At 38.8% G+C, this 21,259-nt stretch overlaps 1 protein-coding gene across 2 annotated transcripts in view; it reads left to right on the plus strand.

Annotated features, from left to right (window-relative positions):
* LOC112161126 (WT1 interacting protein) overlaps window positions 1–21,259 on the plus strand; it is a 42,646-nt gene that overhangs the window by 16,546 nt on the left and 4,841 nt on the right. Inside the window, exons 3-7 of one of the 2 annotated variants that reach the window (XM_024296146.2) lie at window positions 14,838–14,905; window positions 15,721–15,783; window positions 17,214–17,344; window positions 17,705–17,756; window positions 19,825–19,893. In XM_024296146.2, coding sequence (XP_024151914.1) covers window positions 14,838–14,905; window positions 15,721–15,783; window positions 17,214–17,344; window positions 17,705–17,756; window positions 19,825–19,893 — 383 coding nt within the window. Of the gene's footprint in view, window positions 1–14,837; window positions 14,906–15,720; window positions 15,784–17,213; window positions 17,345–17,704; window positions 17,772–19,824; window positions 19,894–21,259 lie in introns of both variants that reach the window. The other variant, XM_024296145.2, reaches the window with a different exon arrangement.

Here is a 21,259-nt window from a genome sequence, read left to right on the forward strand (position 1 = left end):
AAATGCAGAAAAAAAAACAATTTGGGGCGTTTTTTTATTTTTGGGGGGGTTGTTAAGGGGTTAATATTCTTAATATGTCCTCCAAAACATTTCCACAATAGCATGTTAAAACACCAAAACCATTATTTTCATGGGAGAGGGCCTTTCGTTCTCATTCAATTTGAATGTTTTCATCTCAACTGTCATGCAGAGACACTCCCCCATCAGTGAAACATGACGTTTCTGCTCTGCATTCTTTCAGGGGTCGGGTCACAGAGTGTTCAGAAAAGTCCACATTTAAGAGATGTCACGTCTTGCATATTTTAGATACTGAGAAAAGAGTCAGTCAGACCTCTTCAGCGTGATGTTTCAAGCCGGAATCGCGCTCCCGGGCAGCAGCCGTCATCCTCAAAGCCTCCCTTTTGTTGAAACATCATAGTGGAGCTTATGTTACCGTCCGGATCTACACCTCTGCTGCGCACAAAAACCTCCTGGCTGAAATCATCCAGACAGCTCTGAGAGAATATTCAATCTGTGATTAAATCTGTGATTGAGCGACAAGTACAGTATGGATGGTCTGTACGTCTCCCGGATGCCCCCCCCTGTAGTCACCTGACTCCGGACCTCCTCTCCCATTTCCTGGGGAAACGAGAAGATGATGTGAAGAGGGAGCCTTTTAGTCAGGTTCTATTCATTTGCGTTGTGTTCACGGACACCGATCCTCCACCTCGACCCCTCCGGCTCTGGAAGAGCTGCCTATAATTTACATGTAACCAAAGCCACATACTCCACAGTTTATTGTGATTTAGGAGAAAGAGGGGCCAGATGCTGAGTGTCCAGTTGCTGCTCTTGATGGGTTTTCCGAGGAGAAAAAAGAACTCCAGTTTGGACAGTAGTCGACTAATCACAGATTACTTTTTTCAATTAGTCGACTAATCGGGTCATGCGCAAACTGGATGTAAAACACACATCTTAACCATCATTGGCCTTAAACTAGAAATCTTTAAACTATATGCTTACTAAAAATAAAGACAATTAGGACAAAAGTTGATTAAACCTGTTGTTATGGCAACCAAGTCTTCCCATAACTGGCACTGTCAATGGCAATGGCGGATGTAGCATTAAGGTGCATTCAGACTGAATGCGATACGCGCAACAAATGTCCGTCCCCTTTTTTGTCCCGCAAAGAATTCGCTGCTCATCTCCTGTCAAGAAATGTGTCCTAGAGCTTGACACAGGTAATCGTATCTCCATGTTTGAGTTTATATGATTATTATTAGAAGATTTTCTGGGTACAGGGAGCTGTTTTTGTATGACAGCCGCTTCCACAGTGTTTCTGTGTCTCTGTGGCTGAACTTGAAGGCTCACTGTGTCATATTAACCCGAGAGGGAAAAATAAAATTAGGAGAACTTTTTCCCTTTCTTTTTTTTTAATGTCTTTAATGTTTATGTTAAAACTGGTGCGTGCAAAAAAAAAAGAAAGAAAAACGATTAATCGACTATTAAATTAGTCGGCAACTATTTTGATAGTCGTGACTAATTGACTAATCATGGCAGCCCTATTAGACGGAGGAATTTTTTCCTCCTCAATCATCTGTTTGATAATTTGCTGATTTTCTGGAGCAACTTTAACTTTTTGGCCAAATCCAAATTCTTTTCTTCTCCCTTCCCCTTCATTTATCCCTCCAAACATAGAGTTATGTAAAAATAGTGTCTCATGATTCGAATGTCGCTTTTGTTCGATGATGTCACCAATAATTGCCGGTCCGCTAGCTTTAGCACGGAGCTTCCAGCACTCAAACTTACATAAAAACAGTAGTTTTATAACTTTTAATAAGGTCATGCTGCAACAAAAAGCCATTACTTGAATTTAAATGTAAACTTCTGTGGTTTAGACAAAAAGCGCTTCTCAGGTGACGTGGTTTACCCTCACGACGAAGGACCTTGTATCCCTCCACTTGGAGGTCGGATTTAAAAAAGAAATTTCTGGACACACTTGCACTAAAAACGTCCCTTCAAATGGCGGGGAAGGGAGAAGGGAAGAATTTGAACTGGACCTAAAAATCCGGATGATTTCCCTCTGCATGTTGGATTCTCTGGATGCTCTGTGGGAACAGTCTCCTGGGAATTACTGCTGGTTTTATCAGTAAAATCGTGTCCACAATTAGCCGGCAGCAGGTCGTTCTCTGAGCCGTGCACTCGTGTTTGTTGATGACTCCTGCGGCCTACGCGTCTCTTCAGATGGTTTACTGGTAGCGTAAACCACATATTCTGTCGTTTGACCTCTCCTGAATGGGAATGTTTTGCTTTAAGCAGCGTTTTGAAGGCTTGTGAGAAGTTTAGTTTCAAAGTGGCTGCACTTGTCATAACACAAACCCAGTGATTTATCAGGAGCGGGCTTCTCATGTCTCCTGTTTGTTTTTCGGTTTCTTTTTTTTCCTTTCTTCTCCTCTTCCGTTCTCTTTTCTTGGTGGGCCAGTCGAGAGTCCTCCTGGAGTCTGGAGCTCCACATTGAGGCTGAGTTTTCTGAGACATTGCTCTCTGGTAGCCTTGGGCTTTGTTTAACCATGCATAATTGAGCCCTCCTCTTGGCTTACTCCCATGGTTGCACTCTTTTTTTTTTTTTTCATGGGATGGCCAAGAATGCAACCCTCCCCACCAGCACTTCAGCCAGCCTTCCCTGGAGGACCTCAATCACACGGTCACAAAGTGTTCCAGACCTGCTTATCAGAGGGGGCAGGCCTGCCGCCGCTCACTTTAAACGGCACACGCATGGCGAGAACAACCGCCCGCTTGTGCGTCCACACGCATGCGAGAGAGGAAAGATGTGGTCCTTGTTTTGGAGCACCCCGTGTTTGTGAGGCCCCACCCTTATGACCCGAGAGTTTCACTCCGCTTGATGCAGAAGTCATGGAAGACGCATTTGAACTGGAGCGACTTTGTCCAACAGGGAGGCAGTGTGCTGTTAAAAATAACCAGAGGAAAAAACAAGCTGCATGCTTTCACTGTCATACGCAGGACAACAGTCGGGTGCAGCTGAGGCCAAATATGAAAGCTCTAACATCACTTGTGTTGTCCACGCTCATTCTGAGCTGCTGTGTTTCCCAGTACGCAGGTGATCTCTGCAGGTGGTTGTTGGGCAGATGACATGCTCACACCATCAGTGGTGTGTTTGTGACAACGTCCATGTGACATTTCTGCTTTGTTCAGGCTTCATTGGAATTTTGAGTGACAGGCAAGCTGGATGCTGACTCATATCATCACCACTGGGACTGAAATAAAGTTGTTGCTCCTCCCACTTTAGGATGAAGCCGCAGTTATTTTCCATTTATTTTACCGTTTTGTGGTGTGATTTTTATTTTATATACAAAACTTAATTCTTAGATGTTTAAATTGAAAACACACAGCTAAGTTTGATATTTTTTGGCACAGAATACATCATTGGACTTCAAAGCTGAAAAAAAAAAATAATTCAAGTTAAATGAAGCAAAACAAGAAAAAGGCCTCCACTGTGTTAACTTTCCATAAAGATTTTACTTTGACTCAGTTTGCTGCATGAAGGTTTCTCCTTACATCCCAAATAGTCTTGGTGTGATTTAGATCTATTTAATTAATGCATTTAAATTTACAGTAAATTTACCATTTCTTGAATCTTAAATTACTCTTCAAAATTGTGTTTTTAGCATGCTCTTGTGACATTTTCCTAATGAGTGTGGACTTTAAATAAAAATAAATAGGCTTCAATTTAAATTTCGCAGTATTTCTTTATTCAAATCAAAATAAATCAGGTGCACACAAAAAAAGCAATTTAAAAAGCATTTTTTTAATGTAAAAAACACGCTTAGTGAGCCACAAGATCACTGCTAAAAGCTCAAAGTAACAGGGTGGGGAAGGGGGGGGGGCAGGGTTGCTCCATCTTAATGTTCTCACCCACAAATTTTAGCAAAATTTCTAATGAACTTCTGCCGCTCTGCAGAAATGATGATTGATTGGCGATCGGAGGCCTCAGCCCAACAGTAGCCGCGTTCGGTTCTGGCTGCACGTTCAGAAAATAGATGTATTCTGTGTATTTTGAGTCTACAAACAAGCAAAAAGTTGTTTTTTTTTCCTTTTTAAAGAGTTTTTTCCTAAAATGTAAATTGGTGTTCTCAAGATTCCTGTTATGTCCTCAGATTCTTGTCTTTTGGTTGGCAAGTGTATATATGTCCCCACAGATGCCGTAGAGGTAAAGCGCTGAGTAAACAGTTAAATAACTTGTTGCAGCTGAATTATCTTAGTCAGTGTGGTCTGGCTGTTTGCACAGTTAAACCCGGGTGGTGACTCTGTTTGAACGTTGGCAGTTTGGCTGCAGATAACGTCAGTGAATGAGAGGCTTAAATACTGTTGCCTGAAGCACCTCTGAGAGTTCTGCTTTTTATTAGACAGTTATTTTTACACTTGAACTGCAAAAGCACAAAATCTCACTAAGTATTTTTTTCTAGTCTTTTTACATATGAAATAAGTCAAAACTAACATACAAGTAACTTTTTAATAAGATGTTAGAATTTGCTGAGACACCTGAATATCTTTTTGTTTAGTTTGATCTAAAGAACATTTTATTTTGAGTCACATCTCTGATGAAATGAGCTTTTAGACTCAGAATTTTCATTTAATTTTGACAACTTTATCTTAAAACATGCATTTAATTGGTCTACAACAGGGGTCTGCAACCTGAAGCTCTGAATCCACATAGTGTTCTTTTTCCCCTCCATTGTGACTCTTTGGCCTTTAAAAAAATGCAAACAATTTGAATGAATAATGGTTTTGTAGTATTGTTTTTTTTTTTTTGGTTTAATTAATTACATTGTGTTATTTATGCTTTAGATTTTTAACAAAAATTAGCAAAATTATGGTAAAAGGTTTAATCTACTATAAGAGCGGATTATTATTAGAATGACATCATCTTATTGCATTTAATATAAAAAAATATTTGTGTTCTGCAATAAAGTTGTTGTGTTTATATTTAATAGTAAAAGGAGAAAAAGATGAAGGAACACCAAAGTCACAATGATAGAAAAGACGTTTTTAAGTTCACGTACATCTGCTGCAGCTGGAGAATCTTATTACACAGGATGTGTTTTATTTTGAAAGGAACTGCTTTCAAGAGTAAAATAAGTTAATTTAATGAAGAAAAACTCAATCGTAGAGATTATTTTAAAGTTATAAATGAATGGCCAAAATTAATTGCCACAAAAACACAAATAAAGTGTATTTTTATAACTTTGAGGTAGGGACTTTGCGGCTCTCTTTGGATTTTAGTCCATAAAGAACTGGATCATTTGGCTCTTTTAGCATTAACTTTGCAGACCACTGATCTAGTAGTAAGGAAAACTTGACTGTTGTGCCACTTAAAGGTTTATTTTTGGAAAAAAAAGTATAAGTATATATGTTAATAAATGTACTTTAAAGATATAACACTGTAAATTTAGGCTTTTATGGCTTATTTCAATGTTAAATTATGTTCTTAAAACTTATATTAAGAAATCTTGCAAAGACTACTAGTTCTATTGGTAGATTTTTACAAAGTGAAAACATTTTGTATTTTTAGTGTTTTAACTTGTTTTTAGGAGAACATTTTTCCAGTGTAGAAGCACTCTTTACATTATTAGCTGCATATTTTGTCTTGTTAAAGGTAAAAACGTTGTTGGTTAACACCTGTTGTATTAGTGATAATGAAGTTACATGAATTTGGGCGCTTTGCCATAAATGTGTGAATGTGGTCGCTCTGTATCTTCCCTTAATCAGAAAAAACAACATTTTAAATAGCTTGTATCTCTAAGAAACAATCCTTTTCCCAGTAAATCTGGACGGTTATCTGAGCTCACAGCAGAGCCAGAGCTCTGATTTCTCTGCCAGGGACATGAAACGGAGACACATTAGAACAAAACGCTCAATGTCTGCTTGCATTCTTCAATTGACGTTTTAGAAAAATGTGCCGAAATGCTTCACCTCAGGCATTGTTTTTGTCTGCACCGAAGCCGTCGTTATCCTGCAGGTATGAAAATCGTTGGCTTGCAGGGAGCTCCTCGATGCGACTGCAGACGGGGCCTCTGAAAGCTCAGAGGCTGTTTTTTTTTCTGTTCTGAGTAATTAACCTGATTGCAGGTGGGATTGCTTGGAGGTCTTCAGATAATATAAAAACACCACTAACTGCAGTTTCAGGCTTCTCAGTCATTAAAACGGCAGATGAAACTCTTGCCACAATAAACATTTCCTCACAGAGAGGACGGTTATCACATGTTGAAACACACCAACAGGCTTCTGACTAATACACAGTTGACAAATACTTCCTGTTGGAATGCGACCTGATATGATTCCGGTCTGTTTTAGCGTTTTGAGCTCTGAGTTTCAACAGCTTAACCGGCTGCAAATGTTTGATCTGTCATTTGGCAGGTTCCACTCTCCTGATGAAAGCTCTAAATCCCTCCATCGTTTAAGATGTTCACTGATGATAGAGTGTTCTATAATAGAGGAGAGGTGTGGCGATTGTATGATTGATCGTTTGGCTTGATCCAAACTGTGTCTGATGTCTGGAAAGCAGGGATCACCTCAGAAACTGGGAAGCAGGAAGCAACATGTTCACCTGAGGGAAAATGATATACACCCTGTTAATTATTGAAGATTAAAAGCAAAGTACATAGGATTAGGTTTCAAAGTCACACGAGGATGAGCAGTGTTGTCTCAGACGTCTGGGTTAAAATGCAGAACAGTGAACAGTCTGAGTTAGAATCAACTTTATGAGCTGAAAGCTGAGGATACCTGTACAGTGCCTTGTGGCTTTGTCACTGTGAAGAATGCAAGTGACCCCCATTACATTTTAAGAATATAGACCACTCGATGAGGCTGTAGACTGAAAATTTCCTTGCACATTTTTTTTTTCTATGGGCTTGCTGCAGGCGACAGGTCGTAGTGAACATTTATGCAACACGTAAGGGTAAAGCAACGCTATAAACGCCACTGTCACAAACAGGCAGGAAGACAGGAGTCAAGTACAGCAAAAAGTCCACAAACTAAATCAGGGTCAGACAGGTCAAACACGAGCATAGGAGCATCAAAGAAGAGAAGAGAGGTGTCAGAGTCCAGGTGAGGGTCAGGGCAGGCAGCAGGGTCAGCTACACAGAAGATCAGGTCCAGAAGGAAACACTTGGTAATGCAGGCAGGGTCGCACAAAACAATACTTCGCACTGAGTCAAACTCTATCACTGAGCTGCCACCACACCACCTCCAGATGTGACTGATGTGAAAAAATCATCCGGTTGCTGTAAAACTGTAACATTTTCTTAACTCTCTCAGGAGCAAATTAAGTTTTAGTAACAGAAAAAAATGTGATATTTGGGTGAAATTTTCATATAGGGTAGTAATATACAATTCTGACTTTTTGAGAGAGACTTTCACATACAATGAGTTCTGAGATGTTGCAGATTTGAAACATTGGCCCTGCGTGATAAGTGACCACTATAGACTTGAATATAATATGAACGGCAGCTTTATTTTTGCAGAACTTTTCAAAACAATGTAACAAAGTAACTAGAAATAACTAGCATTATGCTAACATAATGCAAATCTGCAACATCTGCTTAGAGAGGGTTAAAACCTCCACAGTCACCTGCTGAATTTCCTGAAAAACTTGCATTTAGGTCGCCGCGTAGGGACATTTTAGGGTACGCAACCGAACTCCTATAAACATTTCACAACACGCTCACCACATGCATGACCATTTCCATTCTCCGGGCATCTCTTAAGGTGGCCACACGAGCCTCAAAAACCTGCAGCACCGATTTGGGTCTATATGTACAGGTGTACGTGACTGCTTCAGTTTTGCATTAAATGTGAAGCAGAAAGCATCATTTTATCAGGTTTTCTCCCATTTTTGAAGCTCCTCTCTGCCTCTTCAAACCCCTTTTATTTCTGCTGAGAAATTTTTCTATGACTGATATTCTCGTCTGATTATTTGTTTTTCCACTGAATAATTCTTCACCTTTTTCAATCACTCTAGCATCAAAGCATTCAGCTCCTTCAGAAATTCATTTTGGGTTTTGCTAATATTTGTGTTATTTAAATTATAATTTGATTTATGCTTATTCAATTTGAATGAAAAGATCAAATCTTTATAAACTTCAGCAAAACTTTCAAAAACAAAAATCCTTTTTTAATTTTTCACGATTAATCACTGGGCTCTGTCATTTGTTCTCCACACTTAGATGGTTTATAAATTAGATTCACTTGAAATAAATTATACAAAATCAGGACTTTATCCTAGTCATTTTGTGTATTAGGTTAAAAAAATAACAAATTTAAAAACATTTAAAGTAGCGCCTTTATTTGGTTATTTGATTTGATTTTATTAGTTCATTTAGCTTTTTTATATTTAATCTGTCAACTTTTGTAGATTATTTTCATTTTTAGACTTTTGTTAAAAGCATCTTGCTTCAAATACTTTAACGTCAAGTGAAGAATTTAAACATTTTAGCAACTATTTCATCCTTCTCTGTTTCCTTTAGTGATAAGATAAGACAGACCTTTATTTTTCTGACCTTGGAGACGTTTGCAGACGTCTTAAACGTTTCGTGCTGAAGCATAATTCTACATCTTCAGTGAACTGCTTCAGCTTTCAGCATTAATTCATGCATTTTTGAAGGAAAGAAAACAACATTTTTAGTTCCTATTAGGTGAAAAAGAAAATTGTCTTTCTTTGTATTACTCTGAGGCGATCTAAAGAGCTTTCAAAAGAGAGATTAGAGATTTCAAAGTGTCTGCAGCATACAGGAAAATTACATGACAGTAAAATTCTGTTAAAAATTAGATTCAATTAAATCAAGAGGGCAGTAGTTTAAATATAGTATTAAAAAAGAGCAAATCGTAGCATTATAGGTGAATTTTCCACTTATTTGTTGAATTTGTATTAATCAAAATCCTCACAATAACAGGCCAAAAATAAATAAAAGTAAAAAGTTTTTTAGCGTCAGGCTGAATCTCTTTATATACTAGCATGCTTTCTGTTTTTTCATACCCTTGTAGACAGAAAATCAATTTGCATTACATCTTCAAAAGGAACCACTAACAATTGAATTGTTTCAGAGGAGCTCTCGTCTCTGTTTGCCCGAGACGAGCTTTTCAGGGAAATATCTCGGGAATGAAAAGAAAAACACGTAAATCCTCGTCTTTCAATCTTTCTGTGGAACATCTTTTCATGAAAAACGGTCTGTGGGTTATCGTGATCTCGCACAAACCGCTCAAAACAGAACATTTTATCCAAATAATACCTTTGCCACAAAGCCACATCAGTCCTCTTTTATAAGACGAAGGCTCATATCCATGGCAACACCCTGATTCCGAATGGGTGCATTAGCGGAATGGGTCCTGTTTCCTAAATGGCCAGATATTAAATGCAAGCAACATTAAGGAGAGAGGAGGTCAAGGCTGCAGAGAGCTGCGCAGAAACGTGAGCTGAGTGGGAGGAGATCGCTCCCTGTTATTCCACATTGTTGAGAATATTGACTCAGTTTGGGTTACTGATCAAGCTGCCATGTTTAGCTTTAGTTGCTCTTGGATGGATGATATTTAGTCTTCCTGCTTGTTTTGACTGAGTTTTAGTCTAACCTAATACTGTAGATTGAACCGCTTTCCTTAAAGTCTCCCTCTGATGAAAATCCTGTTTTTAGAGTTTTTAACATGTATGTGACACTTTTTTCTTATTTCTGAGTATTTCTCCTTTTAAATCTATCAATCAAACTGTCTTGGACAGACTCTGTTTGAATGAATGATCTTCTTTCCATCAACAGCTCTGCTGCACTAAACCCTCATCTGTTCCTAGTGTGTCTAGTTCAGGTTCTGGAGAAGAGAAGATGGTATCTTCACATTGACTGCAGTCAAATGAGCCGCCGTTCACATTTCTGTGGTCAAATCAGCATCACTGGATTTTTTGTGTGTTTCATCCAATACTTACGGTAGCAGGACTGAGAACGCTGGAAAATCTCCACCAGACTCCACGGAGCTTCTTGATGTGACCACGGAAATGTGAACGGCGGCTCATTTGACCAAGAGAATCTGTCCACAGAGAAAAAAATATGGCGCTCGGCTCGAAACTCAATAGCTGAAATCCCTCCCCCTGCCAGAGCCGGCCACAAGAAATATCATTTATGCCCGAAATCATTGGCTTCTACCCTGTTTTCCCATTTCTTCTCTCTTTTTTTGACCTTTTTTCAAGCTTCTTTTCTTTTTCTGCCTTTTTTAACGTTTCAACTGTTTTTTCACGTTTCTTCTCTAATTTTTTGACTTGTTTCCCCATTTCTTCTCTTTTACCTTTTTCTCGTTTCTGCTCTCTTTTTTTGCCCTTTCCCCCATTTCTTCTCTCAATTTTTGAACTTTTTTCACATTTCTTCTCTCTTTTTTTCAGTTTCTTCTCACTTTTGTGACCCTTTTCCCCATTTCTTCTCTTTTTTTGTTTTTTTCCATTTCTTCTCTCTTTTTTCAACCTTTTTTCCCGTTTCTTCCCTGTGACTCTCTCTGTCACAGAGAAAAAAAACAGCATTTCATTGGCTCTGTTCAGCTGATTCACAGAGAAAAAGCAGCTTTTCATTGACTTTTTCTACATAGGTAAACAGGTGTAGTTATACAAATGTGAACACTTGTTAATATTGACTTGAAAGAAATAAAACGATTAACGTTCTCGGTATTTGAAGCTCATCTGGCACACTAAACTGTTAGTTACAGATTATTCACATTTAAAAGCTTAAAAGCTGACAGTTATCACTATGTGGATATCACTTTTCCTAAAGTTAAGGAAATTTAAGCTTGCACAACCAGCTAAAGTTGCAAAATTTCTCCTTCCGGCTACGGATTGTTTCTGGCGCCATCTTGTACGGCACCAGAGGACCCTCCATTTGACCGCAGTTGAAAACGATTGTAAATCAATGAAAGAGCATTTTGATGTTAGCTTTCATTCTTTTCCCAAGAACTCTGCTCTGACAAACCAATGGATTGAATGTATTGGTCACAGCAACGTCAATAAACATTGGAGAATTAGCTAAAAGAGTCTTTGGTGAACTGGAAGGAGAAAGAATCAGGATTTTGGAGGAAGTTCTGTCCATGAAGATCTTCACTTCCTCGTCCGAGCGGACATCCGGATCAGAACCATACGGCTGGACATAACTGATATTGCTTGGCGTTTTTATGTCGCAATAGTGAAAATTTCCACTATTGAGACACAGAGCTATCATAATCAGATAGAGGGGATTAGGGGGCGGAGCTCGAAAAGCCACGCCCCCTCAGAGGAGATATTGGAAACAGAGGCTTCAGATCAACATGAAAAACATCTAACCCTATTAAAACACTCCCGGGAAGGTTTTTTTTAAATAAAAACATTCGTCATAGGGGGAGTTTAAGCCTAAAAGTGAAGTCCGCTCTCCAGTCTCAGGTGAGTTCGGCTCATCCGTCGAATGTTTTGCATCCAGCTCTCTGAAACTGTGAGGATGTTCGGCCTGTCTGCTGACAAAAGGCCAGAGGGGAGAGAAGAAGGCATGGAGCCCTCCCCCTCCTTTTCCCAGCGAGGGAGCGGGTGCTGGAGAGGTGTGGGGGGGCGATGAATAGGACCAGCTAGTGACCTCAGGCAGAAAGAATGTCCCCGTTTGCTCAGTCGGCCTGCTCCCCTTGCAGCCATCAGCACTGGGGCCTTTGTGTTCACCTTCTAGACCCTAAACTGCGGAGCAGAGGCCACAGAGCAGCTCGCAGCAGCCCCCGCTGCTGCGCTCCACACTGTAACCCCACCATTCCTGAGCGTCTGAGGGGCTGCCCCGCTCTCAAAGGCTGTTTGAGTCCGGCTTCACGCATTTCTTCTGGCCTCCAGAATGCAAATGTCTCCTCTGAAAAGTCTCACCTATTGTGCATTCCTGTGCGGTTTGTTTCACATCTCTCACCATCTCCCGGCAGATTTTTTTCTGGGACTCCCATAAAAACCAGCACTGATCCGGGACAACAATTAAATCTGACTAATCTGGCAGATTTATGAGATCTCCGGGTTTAGTCTGCAAGGCTTGGGCTGAAGTCACCGAGCTGCCAGAGAGACACGGCTGCTGTTAAGTGCGTTTGAATGGGCGAGCTGTGTGAGATGCTTGGCAGGGGGGCTGCAGAAGCCAGCCCGCAGCTGAATTTCCTTTTCAGGTTGGATTCACGACTTGGATTCTGCTGAATGAGGGCTCGGCCGCAGGAATTCAGGCCTTGTACTCGGCATGCAGAACCTGGACTCGCTCTGATTTAGGGTCGTGTTTATGCTGATGGCTTGCAGCTGGATTTTTTTTTATTTCCTCATCAATCTAAAATTGAGTCTTCATTTATTGAAGCTAAATTTAAATAGTTAAACAAATAGCAAGCATTTCTGCACGAAGGACACCTTCACGCCATTCCTTTCTGGAGGCTGAGGAGCAGAGGATCATGGGAAACTTTGCTAACAGAGTTGCTGTATCGATTGTTCATGTGGTTGTGAATGAAATCCTGATTGAAGCAATGGTTGCAGAAGCTGAATGGAGACAGAAAGTCACCGACCATCTGCTCAGCCCTGACCTGCTGCTGAGGCTGGAATGTGGGGAGATTTGTGGAAGGAAACTAAACCGTTAATGTTTTTTAACATCCTCTGTCTGACTTTTATAGTTTTTTATGTTTTTCAGCAATAAATTAAGGTGAGAATATTTTCAAAATAAGACATGAAATAGCTTATAGGGAAAACATGTTTATACGCTTGTTTATTTGAGATTTATTTTTATAGGTGAAATAGTCACAAACTACTTTTTTTGTTATGATCCTTCATTCATTTCTACTTTACAGGTTGTGATGCTCAGTCTGAACTTGGAAACATCAAGTCTCTGGTTTAAAGCAGGTTTTTTCCACATTAGTTCTGCTTAATTCATGTAGAATAAAAGCTTTTTTTAATCCAGAAGGAAATGTAACAGCTGCTTGCAACCACCACACAAACATAAAAACAAATAAAAGAATAAAAACCTAAAAGCAATAAAAATCTATTAGTTAAAGTAAAAAAATAAATTAAAGTTCTAATAATAAATCCATAAAATATTCAGATATCAAAACCTAATACAATAAAAATCATAAAATGTGCAGATTTTCTTGCTGTGGTCACCCCCATGCAGCTTTTATTTTAGTGCTGACAACAAAAAAGACTCTAAAGGACCAACAGTGGTACAAATATATATTTTTTTATTCATTTTACTGGGTTTATACCCAAAAGTAAAAAATAAAAGTACATTTAATGGCTTGTTTTACAAGATTGCCAATCCTCTTCATTTCTATAGAACGTTGTAATGATGACACGCTTCAATGAAAACAGTTTTTTTGTGTTTTTAACATGTTCTTGTGGCATTTTTCTCATGAAAGACACATATAAAGAAAATTAAGTTTAAATCATATTTTTGAGTATTTATTCATTCAATTTGTTATAACTCAGAAGCAGACAAAAATATGCAGCAGAAAAAACTTAAATTAACCTGCTCCATTCGGATACATACACTAGCAAATAGATAAGATAAGATGGTCCTTTATTCGTCCCACAATGGGGAAATTTCAGGGTTACGGCAGCATTACAGATAGTAAAATTACATATTTACTAAGAGAACAAAGTTATAGCGCTGAGACAAAATACAAGAAAGAAAAATGAAAAGAGGAAGCAATTGCTCCGTGGATACAAGTATTTATTTTATTTTTATTCAACCTTTATTTATCCAGGCAGGACAGATTAAGAACAGCCTTCTTATTTGCAACTCTGGCCTGGCAAAAGGCAAGACCTTTTGAGAAAGAAAAGAGGAAAGAAGTTACAGGATACAGGATACAAAAAAAAACATTGAATAGAATCAGAAAAGCATCAGGACAAACACATTCTAAATTATAAAACCATAAAATAATTGCAATGAGGAACAAAAACATTCATCTTTAAAATACTCATTAAGATATTTTTTAAAATCTGCTTGTGATATCAAAGGGTCCAATCTCAGAGTTTTTTGTTGTTTTTGTTGTTTTGTTTTTGTAATGTTACAGAAGGAAATTGCACAACATATTTTTTAAAGTGACTTGGATTGAGTATAAAATAAAGTGACTGATGATCCATGTATGCTTCAGTTTTTCTCGTCTGAGCTGGAATCTGGATCAAAACTTTGCAGCTGATTAGCTCCAATATTGCTCACCATTTTTGTTTCACCGCTAAAGTCAGGTTGGGAATTGTTCGGGACTGGAAGCTAGCAGGGTAGAGTGTAAAAACATGGATGATGGGAAGTGAGGGCGGGCTTACTCTGCTCCTACTGCTCCGCCCACAACTTGGAGGCACATTTCTGATAAACTACTGCCGCTCTGTAGAAACTATCAGTAAGTCCAATGAGTCTAATTTAAAAAAACAACATTTTAAAACATGTTCTGCACTTCAAGCTGATAAATGACTCTAAGCGACGCTCTCATTGATGCTGTGCTCCTGGTGTTGTGATGTGTGACTCCCAGGGCTGCATGTTAATGGCTAACCGGTCCGCATGTCAGTTAATGCTGCTTCCTCTGCACATTCCTCTCAACTTCCTGTACTGGACTCTTTTAAAAATATCTTCATATTGTGCAACATGGACACATTTGGTCAAAGATTATGCAGAGGGAAGTCAGTGGATGTGCAAATGCTCCAAAGTTGAAAACTTTTTCACATTAAGCAAACACCTTAGGTTATTTTCTGCATTGACAATTTCCAATGTATGTTGAATATTTATTATAATGTTATATTGGCTATGTTTTGTATTTTTGCGTTTTATTCTGTAGTATTTAGACATGTTTGCTTGCAGGAAGAAGGCTGCGAGGGAAGGCTTTCTACAACGTCAACGGGAAGGTTTATTGTGAGGAAGATTTTCTGGTGAGTCACCTGCACTTCCATGGTTACTGACTTCATTTTTTGCATCTCCTAACCACTATTTCATGATGGCGAGTCACCAGGAGTTCAGAGGACGGATGTGTGGCGCCGTTTTTCTACTCTCCCTCCAAACAAAGCCTTCAGAGATGCTCTTCTTTTACCTAATTTACAAAATCTATCACGCAAACTCTTCTCTTTTTAGGTGCAAAAGAAGCTATTTTATATGCATTGAGGATCTGGTGAAAAGACTTCCTCTTAAAGTTTCGATCTGTTAGGAAACTAATTCCTGTTTTTGGCCTCTCTGACGCTGGAGGTCCGATGATGCTGCTAATCTCCTTCCACTTCCCCCTGTCAGCTGAGACCGAACCACCCTGCCCTGTCACCCCAGGGGTGTTTCTGTGGTAGGGGTGGGGGGGAGGTGGTGGCAGATGGTAGATTCATGTCAGGGCTGGGGGAAGGCTGCCCATCACCACCTCCACCTTGTAGCTGTTCTCCTCCTCTTCCAGGCCCTTCATGTCATCAGGTCATGACCCAGAGGGGGCGAGAGCAGCGCAGATGGTCCCCTTCATTATCTGCTGGGCTCTGGCGGAGGAGAAAGGAGCTGTTTACACGACACGGGTGTTTTAGTTTAACGAGGAGAAGACGTGTAATGATTCTCTTTATCAAACTTGAAGGTTTGATGGGGAGTGGAGTCATGGCGTCGGAGTGCAGCAGCACCCTCTATAGATGACTCCCAGTCTTTCATTTTTACCCCTAAAGCGTTACGTAAAATTATCGCTTTTGAAGAAAATAATGCCTGTGACTTTTCTGGCCCGCAGTACTCTGGTTTCCAACAGACGGCTGAGAAGTGCTTCGTGTGTGGTCACCTCATCATGGAGATGGTGAGAACTTCACTCTCCCTCAGCAGCTGTATTTGCATGATGCTCCTCAGTGGTCTGACGTTAATCTAAGGGCGTCCTGTCACACGATTACATTTGATTCAAGCATAATTCAAAATTAGTTAAAGAAAAATTCAAATAAACTATTTTTGTGTGCGTTATTAACAGTTTTCATTAAAGCTTATAATAAAAATGGGTAGAAAGTTGTTTTTTTGCACTGAAACTACAAGAAATTGATGTGGATTTAAAGACCCACTCCAATAGAAAGTGTGTTTTTTATACCTGTTTGATTTGTGGGCCACAAAAGTTTCTAAAATTTGACGGAAATTTCAATAAGACCAAGAGCACATGTGTGGCGTGTGTTGGTAATCCGCCTCATAAGATAAAGAAAAAACATGCTATTTTTTTTTTATTGAAAACCAATATAATTTAAAACAGAACATTTTGGAGTTTTTAATTTCAAAACTGTGACTTTTTTTCTCTTTTTAGTGCACCAATGGGATTATGTCCCCCAGAGAAAAACACAAACTTAAAGAAATGCTGTTGGAATGATTGGAAAAAGGCTCGTCCGACTCACATAAACCTCAGAAAAACTTCAAATCTAAAAAAAAAAACATGAATGACTTTCTGAACCTAGACAGAGGTCAGTGTTTCTATATTGAACCATTTATGGAGAGACACCTTAAATACAAGAAAATAAATCAATATTTACGAATATCAGCATAATTTATTCTAGTTTGGCAGGCCAAATTAAATAGTTTAACGGGCCGCATATGGCCGTAGTTTACCCACCCCTTTCCTAGTAGCATTTTTCTCATGATGGAGGACACATATTAAATAATTTAAAATTAAAATTGAGTTTCTGAGCATTTCATTATGCAAATTGCATTGGATCAGGAGCAGGTGAAAACCAGATGTTTGGAAAAAACTCGAGTTTGTGACGCAGCAACTGCCATAGCAGACCAAAGCTGTCTATCAATTCTGAAGCATCCACTTGTAGACAAATTGATCCATTAATGTCTTAATTTTCCACGTCTAAGCTGCAATCAGGCTCATAACTATACAGCTGGATAGTTCTGATAATGTTCGCTGTTTGTGTTTTTTGCTACGCTAATGTTAGCTTAGGCTTGTGAGGTGCGACAAGCTAGCAGGAGATAGTGTAATCAAAGGGTTGATGGGAAGAGCTAGCTTCTGCCAACAGTCAGAACATATATCAGAATTTTTAATGAACTCCAGAAAATATATCTTAAAAAAAACAACGCAGGATTTTTTATTATTACTAAAAACTGCATATTCATGATTAAAGGACCACTGAGAAAAATTTTACAATAGAAAAAATAAACCGGTAGTTGGAGTGGGACTTTGATGTTGCATAAAAAAATCAATTTAATTCATTATTTATTCGGTCTAAACTCGCCTGTTTTGGTGTTCAGATCCTCCAGGCGTTGGGGAAGTCCTACCATCCCGGCTGTTTCCGCTGTGTGGTGTGTAAAGAGGGTTTAGATGGAGTTCCTTTCACTGTAGACGTGGAGAACAACATCTACTGCGTCAAAGACTACCACACGTAAGTAAAAAAAAAACAACGCCCAAACTCCTCTGACTGTCAAAATTCACAACTGAATTTTGCAAGTTTTGATTTCTTCATAAATCGGAAAATATTTTAGTTTTGTGCCCTTTTAATTTTTATTTAAATAGTAACGTTTTCTGTCTTTCTCTGATTGGTTTTACTTCTGTATTTCCCTTCAGCGCGTTGGTTATTTGATTGTAAAAAATTTCATAAATATAGATGGATTAGGTTAGAAAGGAGAAGAAAACACCTCGTCTGCTATTCATGTTACTTCCAGGCTAACATCATGGATAGTTCAGCACCAAATTGAGCGAACTTGATCCTGTCTGAATAAACACTTTATCTCTTTCATTACAGAGTTTTTGCTCCTAAATGTGCCTCATGCAACCAGCCCATCCTTCCTGCTCAGGTAAATAATCAAATAGTAAGTTTGACTGCTTACTGTTCTTTTTCCAAGCTTACAATGTTTAAAATTTGAATTTGAACAGTTTTTGGGGCTTCTTTTAGTTTAAAAACAGCCTTATGCTGCTATTTTTAAAAGTCTCTACGCTATAAGTGTTAATAAGAGAAAACGTTGACTGACGTTTCCCGAAAAATGTTTCTGTCTGGAAGAAACTAAACTTCCTCTTTAGGAAATTATTTTAATTCAAGAAGCAGAAGAACGTTGACATGGATACTGTTTGTAACTCTCCAGCGAAGTTGTTTTAAAACGATTTTTTGAAATACAAAAACAGAAGTAGTGATTTAAATTGAAGCCAGTCAAATCCAGCACCAAGAAAGGATTAAGAAATGTGTTTTTTTAGGTTAAAAAAATGCTTTTATTGGCTGTTAAAGAGCTTGATTGGATAGGAGATCTTTTAGTAATAAGATCCCATTCTTCCCTATAGGTAAAATGAAGCTTTAATAACTAAAGTGATAAATTGGAGTAGTAAATATATTAAATATTTTGGGAATTCTATTCTACATTTAAGATATTTTTTTAGAAAACATTTTAAGTTAAAAATTTCAAACTATTTATATGCATTTTTTCAAAATTCCTATTTATGCTGTACAACATGCATGTCATAGAAACAGGTTTTCATTTGGCCTGAACCCTTCTACAGCATCGTGTTCTGCTAACTGGCTGATGAAAGGAGCAGCAGTTTCTATTTTTGTCTTCAGTGTGTCTAGTCAGTCATGACTTTTAGAGGTATGTTTCGATGGTCAGTGACTCATTTTTCAGGCTTCCACTCACACTTTTGGTTGGATTCTGGCAGCTTTTCTCTTGCTCTTTCATATCAGATGAGCAGGTGATGGATGATGTGGCCTGAAAATAAAATATATATATATATATTTTTTTATTTCTGTTTTAATCAATTTTTTCCCCTTCCTTTTCTTTTTCAATCCTTTGATGCATAGTTGGAGTCAAAAAGGTGTTTTTCTTTAAAATTTTTCAAATGAAAGGTTTTCATATATTCCACATTGAACCTGTTTGTTGCATAAACAAACATGTTTGCACATTTTAAGAAATTGCAGCTTTTGTAAACATCACTCTTCCATAAGTGGGGTCAAAAAAGTATTTCCTTAGGGATCTCAACGGTAGAACCTCCCAAAAACAATTAAACCCATTTGTAAGAGTTTCAAACAGTGAAAAAAGAAGAAATATAAATGTGTTTACGAGTGCATGGATGATAGTTCCTCTTATGTTGTTTCTCTGTTCGTCCTCCATGGTCTAACAGGAACAAACAATGGATTTTGACATTTTTTGTGACATGGAGGATTGTTTTGTGATGTGTTAATATTGATCAAAATAAAATGACAATCCAAACCTTTATCGAAAATAAAATACATTTCTTAAATTTATTGCTAAAATGCATTGATTCTAATTCCCCTCATTGAAAAATGTAGGTATTTGTAGTTCATACATCCAAGGATTAAACAAAAATTACAGAATATATTTAACAAAAAGTCTTATTTTAACATCTCTTTTGGGAGTTGACCCTAATTCAAAGTGCAACTAAATACAAGCTGTAAAAATGCTTGTAAAACAACGCCGCAGGTGTTTTGTGAGCTGCTGCTAGCTTGAGCGTCTCATAGAGATCGGCACTTCTCCCACTTGACAGAGTCTCTGCTTCAGTATTGAAGCTACTTGTCATATTTTTGGTGGCAACAGATTTGTTGCTCCAAGTCTGAAGTCACAAAACCAAACCAGTTCCAGAGAACTAGAAGTGTTTTCTTTGGAAACACGCTCCTCTTTTGTGAGTTGACATTTTCACATCTCCGCGTTTTCTCCGAGCAATAGAAAAATACAAATAGAAATTCCTGATTTTCTCCCAAAAATAAATAAAAAAGTTCATTTGAATCAATCGACAAAATCGATCGTCAGCCATATTTGATTGATTTAGTCATTCAGCTTCCAGCAGCAGTAGTTAATTACAGCATTCAACCTCTGCAAACCTTGAAAAGAAATAAAGGTTTTTTTGTGTTTGCTTCTGCAGGGCTCAGAGGAAACCATCCGAGTGGTTTCTATGGACAAAGATTACCATGTGGAGTGTTACCAGTGTGAGGTGAGTACCCCCCCACACTCACTCAGCAGACTCCTGAGTCGATTTTATAATCACCACGTATGAATCGGCTCCTCTGCCTGCTGGAGTGAACGAGACGGGGCCAAAAACAAGCATGTTTTTCCCAGCATGCACATCTGACTGTGCACGAACACTTACACATCGTCTGTCTGCAACGCTGGGAGTCAAAACCGGAGCTGGAGCTTTGTCCCAGTGAGAGTGACTCATCGCTCTGCTGGGATGAAGGAGACGCAGAAAAATGGAAACACACACAGACGGATACAAGCTCAAGGTTACAGCTCAACATTGTGACTCATTGACAATGCACATTCCAGCGTTTGGCTCAGATCTCAGCTGTGGGAGGGTTGTTGTTGTAAAACTCAACTCTCCACCTCAGTCAGGAGTGATAGTAAAAGGTAGCGAGACGCATTTCCTGCAGCGATCATTTCTTTATCTGAATGGCTTCTGCCAGTGGGATCTGACTTGCTAATGTTTCTGAATGGCTAGAAAATCCACTTCACAGAAATGGATTAGATCATTATGTAAGCCGCGGGTAATCATTCAACCAAGCACTAAAGAGGGGAGGGGGATAAAGTCCACTGCTCCAAATTCATTAAACATTCATCCTTTGATTCTGTGATCTTGTAACCCATCAGATCTCTCCACCGTTTGCTCATTGGACGCACAAACGGTGAACGTGCACATGCACTAATGAAACAAACATTTTGCACGTCTTTTAGTTGATGAGGATCCTCTGAGTGGTCAGTTTATGTAATCGCTCTGGTATGTTCAGGACCCACCCAGGAGGTCTCATCCTGTCAGTCGTGAGCTGAACTTCTCACCAGGTTCAGAGTTCAGGAGTTTTCCTTCATGCCGTCTCCGTCAGCCTCCAGACATCCTGTATGGAACTTGTTAGGAACTGAAAGCTCAAAGGGAGAAAAGTGCATTCCGTTAATGAGATCAGTTTTTTTATTTTAAGACCCACCCCGAAGAAAATCATGTTTTTAACATATTCTTGTGGCATTTTCTCTTAATGGAGGAAATATATTTTGAAAATTAAGATTAAAACTATCTTTCTGAGTATTTTTGTATTCAAATGTTGTGAATAAAAAGCAGGTGGAAAAAAAATGCAGTTAAAAAAAGCTTGTAGTAACTACGTACAAACGATTCTCTGCTCCGCTCTATTCCAATGTACACTTTTGTCATCTGGTTCAAAACTGTGCTGCTGGATACTTTTGGTTGCACCGGTAATGTTTACTTGGGGAAGTTGGAGGGCTGTAAGCTAGCTGAAGAGAGTGTAAACAAGAGGTATGATGGGAAATGAGGGCGGTCTCACAAATTTCTGACGCCGCTCTGCTAAAACTAAGTC

This window comes from Oryzias melastigma, linkage group LG3 (assembly GCF_002922805.2).
Source record: "Oryzias melastigma strain HK-1 linkage group LG3, ASM292280v2, whole genome shotgun sequence".
In the NCBI taxonomy this organism is placed as follows: domain Eukaryota; kingdom Metazoa; phylum Chordata; class Actinopteri; order Beloniformes; family Adrianichthyidae; genus Oryzias; species Oryzias melastigma.